This window comes from Theobroma cacao, chromosome 8 (assembly GCF_000208745.1).
Source record: "Theobroma cacao cultivar B97-61/B2 chromosome 8, Criollo_cocoa_genome_V2, whole genome shotgun sequence".
NCBI classification, from domain to species: Eukaryota; Viridiplantae; Streptophyta; class Magnoliopsida; order Malvales; family Malvaceae; genus Theobroma; species Theobroma cacao.
Genome location: NC_030857.1, coordinates 8,220,066 through 8,224,969, shown reverse-complemented (window position 1 = coordinate 8,224,969; position 4,904 = coordinate 8,220,066). Strand labels below are relative to the sequence as shown.

Below are 4,904 nucleotides of genomic sequence, written 5' to 3'. Positions count from 1 at the left end.
TCTCCTTTTCAAATTTTCCTTTTTTTTTTTGACTTTTACTTTTTCTATTTTGAGACATTGACTGTATTCATTGTTTCATTTGGTTTCTCCGACTCTTTTCTTTGGTGGGTATCTTGTATAACGTTTCAACTACCAAAGAGTATAAATTTTACAATTCTGTTCTGGTCACTTTCAAATTTGAGATATCAACACGACTTGGCCACTTTCTCATTGCAAGTTTACTTGAAAAAGTTATCCTCCTCACATCCATTAATTTGGACACTTCATCTTGAATATTCGCAGTGGGAATAGTTTGAGGAGCTTGGCTGGCAAGCTTCCATTTTTGTTCTGTATAATCTGCTGGGTACTGAGACATTGCGAAGTAGGCAAGTGGTCCTGACTTCAAATTCTTAAGAATGGTGGTAATTTTGATTTGATTTGTGATGTTTTTACATATTTATGTACACCACCACCATTAGATAAACTCTGGTGGCATTTGAAGTAAAAGACTCGATCAACTCCCTGGCGGGACGGAGTTGCAAGAAAAAATCCGTTTTGTAGACTATCCTTCCAAACCCTTTGCCATTGATCCCCTACTGATCGCTAACTTGGATTGGCAAACCCTACTTTCTTTGAAATCAATTAGAAAAATTCTAATGAAAGGAAGAAAAAGAAAATCCATCTTAAGGGAAAAGAATATGATCAACAACACATCTGATATGAGCACTGGTTAAGAAATTAAAAAGTTAATACAAATAAATATCTTAGGAAGCATACTTAAAGAGTGAGTGCATATTTGAAGTCAACTATTAGCCATAAATTGTGTATATGCCAGCCCTGTTTTCAAGTTGTTCTTCGGTAGAGAATTTCTAAAATTGCAATCCACTCCAAAATTTGTTCTGTTTATTATACTGATTTGTACATGTAACCTGATCGACCAACCTGGCCTACCTACCCAAAAACTAATTCATTGTAAAGCGGTCAAGATGATGCTGTTAGTCATCAAATAGGGAAGAAGAAAATCAAACCTGACATGCGGGATACGCCAATTACTGGAAGAAACAGTTTGGACGGAGCAATCAAGTGAACATTAATCCACGCTACAATTTTCCTTCTTCTTTATATATGTATATTTCAAATTATATGTATCATAGCATGGACTAGATAAATTGGCACATCGACCAATCAGAATTAGACACCGATTTTATACCTTCCAAATTGATGATATATAGTTTACTTGATTCTAATACTGATGTTAACGGATAGGGTAGTTTAAGCACATTTAGATGGGATTTCAGATGTTTGATTTCGTGGGGTATAAAATCTCAATCAGTTAAGAAAACAATTATATAATAGTTATTTCGCATAATGTTTCAACGTTTGTATTTGACTTGCCATCTGCATGCAAGTATGGGAAAAGGCAGACGGTTTACCCATACTTTTCTTGATGTTGTCCTTGCACGGCATTTGCATTAACCCTTAAGATTACATTTGCTGAGAAAATATTTCAGTTAAAGGTCTCCTTTCTCTCTCACAAAAAACATAAATACCCCAATGTAAAAATATATCTGCTACCTCTTTTCTCAAACAATATTAAGCTCAACTGTCATTTATGTCAATATTTTGCAACTACCATGTTTGCTACCACTGCGCTGCAGCCGTAGCTTTCAAAACCATGCACATCGGTGGAGGAGAGATTGAACAAGCTTATTCCAGATGCTTGTTTGCAATTATATCTGTGTGGTTTTACTCTGTCATTCTATAACAAGAAAGACAAGCGTGCAATGCCAGCCATCATTTTTTTTTTTATCAAATGGAGGCCTTTCTTGAAGAAACTATTTATACAATTGAGGGAAAAAATATTGAAAACAAACCTAGAAGTTATCTTCCGTTGTCTTATTATCATGGATATCATTGTTGTTTTTCTTTCATGATGACTTTGAATTATTATGAAATATATTACAGAATGTTGAGCAAAAACCATTAGTCTAAGTTTGGAGCAAATTCATTGATTCAACACAGAAGGTACAATTACTTTGACAGCTAGCTCAACATGGTTAAATACTTAAATCAGATGGGTTTTCACTGAAAATAGCTCATGTAAAGTTGGATAGCAGAGAGTGTAATCTCTGTTTTTAACCCTTTCTGAAAATCAGAATTAATTGATCATGTCAAAACAAACAAATTCCCCAAACTAGGAATCATCTGATTTAGATGGCGCATGTGCATCCTTTAAAATGCTAGCTAATCATAATCCTATCTTGTTGCCAATTCTGGTAAGACAACCTTGAATTTTACCAACTTCTTTGCCACTGATTCCAAGTTATGTGTTCCAAATGCAATACAAATTAAATTTGCTTCAAATAAGAAGCATGATGTGCCTAAAAGAGCAAAGTTCAATAAATGGAACATTAATGTACACTCTCACCTATAGAGTAACTGATCTCTATTCTATAGATCTACACATTATTTGTATTCGATACAGTTTCAGTGCATTAAGGTATCATCCCGGTGTCGATACCATTTGCCGGTTAGCATGCATGGCAAAAGCGCCCCAATATATTTTTTTTTATTTTTTAATATTTTTTGAAAATTAATTATTTTATTTCAATTGAGTTTTGAGTGCAACAGTTCTTGATAAGTAGGGATTTTCCAACTTAGCTAAATTTTAAGCTTCATATTTTTTATTTTAAATCTATTAACACTCATAAGTAATAAAATTCTTCAGATAAAATAAATAATGATAATAAGGAAAAAGCTACTTTTTGATGCTAGGCTCATTAAAAAAGGTCATTGTTAATAATGTGAACGCATCCATGCATTATTAGCATGTCAAAGCAACCTTAGAAAACGAAATAAAAGTTGATTAAAGGTGATAATTCATGATCCCTTGTTAATGAAAGCAATTAGGAAAGTAAGTAGTCTTTGCACCAGGAGAGCTGTCCCTTCAATAAAAACTATTAGGTGCCCTAATCACCAGGTTTGATTTAACGTAATACCATGGCTTAAAATGGTAAGGCAGAGAGAAGGAATTATTAGGAGAGAGCAATGAAGAAAAATAGTTGGGAAAATTTTGATAGAGTGGTTCATGGGCCAATAGCATAACAAAGAAAGGGTCAGTGGTTCTACAGATACATAGGCTTAATGTGTCGTGTAAAACCAACAAAAGTGACTTCCCATCCACAACCCTAAACCAACCGCACTTTCTTATTCTCTCTTGCTCTTCATTTTTCTTGTCCTCCTTATATATCTTCTTGGCGACTTCTATTTGGTGTGCTTGATGACAAAGAATTTACCGCTAGTTAGTAATTAACATATCCACCAATTATCCATGGAGGATTCTGGAGCTGCTTCTAGTGATGATGTAAAGACTTGTCCTAGAGGACACTGGAGGCCTGCTGAGGATGAAAAACTCAGGCAACTTGTTGAACAGTATGGTGCACAAAACTGGAACTCTATTGCAGAAAAGCTCCAAGGACGATCAGGTAACTGTTTCTATTAGACTTGGCAAATCAACTCTATCGATCGTTTTCTCCTCTCTGATTCTTGCTGTAACTTGGGTTAACTTTCGATCATCTTCTGGGAACTAAAATATGAATGGTTTCTTGTTCAAGAAAAGTGTTCAGCTTACAAATAATTGAGCTGATTCATAACCTATTCTAAATCAGAAAAGATGTATATTTTCCTCCTTGAGTGAGTTAGTGGTCATCTAGGTTATTGAATAATTATTATTTTAGATTTATTATTCTACTGATATGTCGATCAGATTCTTCCCTTGTACCAAGTTCTTAAGCAGGTTTATTAATTAATACTTAGGATTTGATACCACAGGAGAAGATAATACATGATTAATTAATTTGCTTCATCAGTCATGAACTCATGATATACAAAAGTATCATTTCTCTCTCTCTCTATCTCGCTCTCTCCCTTTAGTTTTCTCTCATATGCTGCTATATACATCCATGATCCAACTATATGTAGTCGATATTTCCTAATTTTATATTATCTGTTTCTACAGGGAAGAGCTGCAGATTGAGGTGGTTTAATCAACTTGACCCTAGAATCAACAGAAGGCCATTTACAGAAGAAGAAGAAGAAAGGCTCCTGGCTGCTCATCGTATTCACGGAAACAAATGGGCACTGATAGCTAGACTATTTCCTGGTAGAACTGATAATGCAGTAAAGAATCACTGGCATGTTATAATGGCTAGAAAACAAAGGGAACAATCCAAGCTATGTGGGAAGAGAAGTTTTCAAGATGGTCTTAGCGACTCCAAGCTAAGTTCTACTGGTTTCACCCCAAGGAAAGCAAGGTGTCAAGAGGCTTTTAGCTCAAGAATTGGGTTTGGAGACAGTAGGTTTCTTGAATTTCAAAACCCCAGTAAAGAAAGGATTTTCTCAGTCTCATACTCATCAACTTCTTCACCATCTTGGACTTTTGCTTCATCAACAATGATGCCCTCAAACAATTCATCTTCAGCAGAATTATCAAGAAGAGATGGAAAAGATTATTTATCAGGGTCTGGTTCTAGTTATTACTCCATGGAGAACTCAAAAATTTTAGATCAATCTCTTTATAAATATCATTCAAATGCTTCAGCATATTGTAGCAGCTTAAAAAATTCCAGTGCATTTGGACTTCCAAACTACAGGAGGGTGGTTCCAAGTCCTTTTGGCTACCTTAAGCTTGGTGATAATTATGAAAGTAATAATGGTGTGATGAGGAAGGAGTTGATGAGCGTTATTGATAATGCACCCAAGTTAGCAAATATTAGAGTGAGTTCCCAGCAGGAGAATGATGATGATTCCATCAAACAGAAGGATACTCCTTTCATAGATTTTCTTGGTGTTGGTATTTCTTCTTGATCATCAAAAACCATCTTATTTAACTTTTTTTCCTAGTATACATTACAGGTTTAGCTTTG

At 34.9% G+C, this 4,904-nt stretch overlaps 1 protein-coding gene across 1 annotated transcript; it reads left to right on the top strand.

Annotated features, from left to right (window-relative positions):
- Window positions 3,163–4,904, top strand: LOC18592495 (transcription repressor MYB4). Its single transcript, XM_007019275.2, has 2 exons — window positions 3,163–3,464; window positions 3,998–4,904. The coding sequence occupies exons 1-2, from the start codon at window positions 3,311–3,313 to the stop codon at window positions 4,843–4,845; spliced, it is 1,002 nt and encodes a 333-aa protein (XP_007019337.1). The 5' UTR covers window positions 3,163–3,310; the 3' UTR covers window positions 4,846–4,904.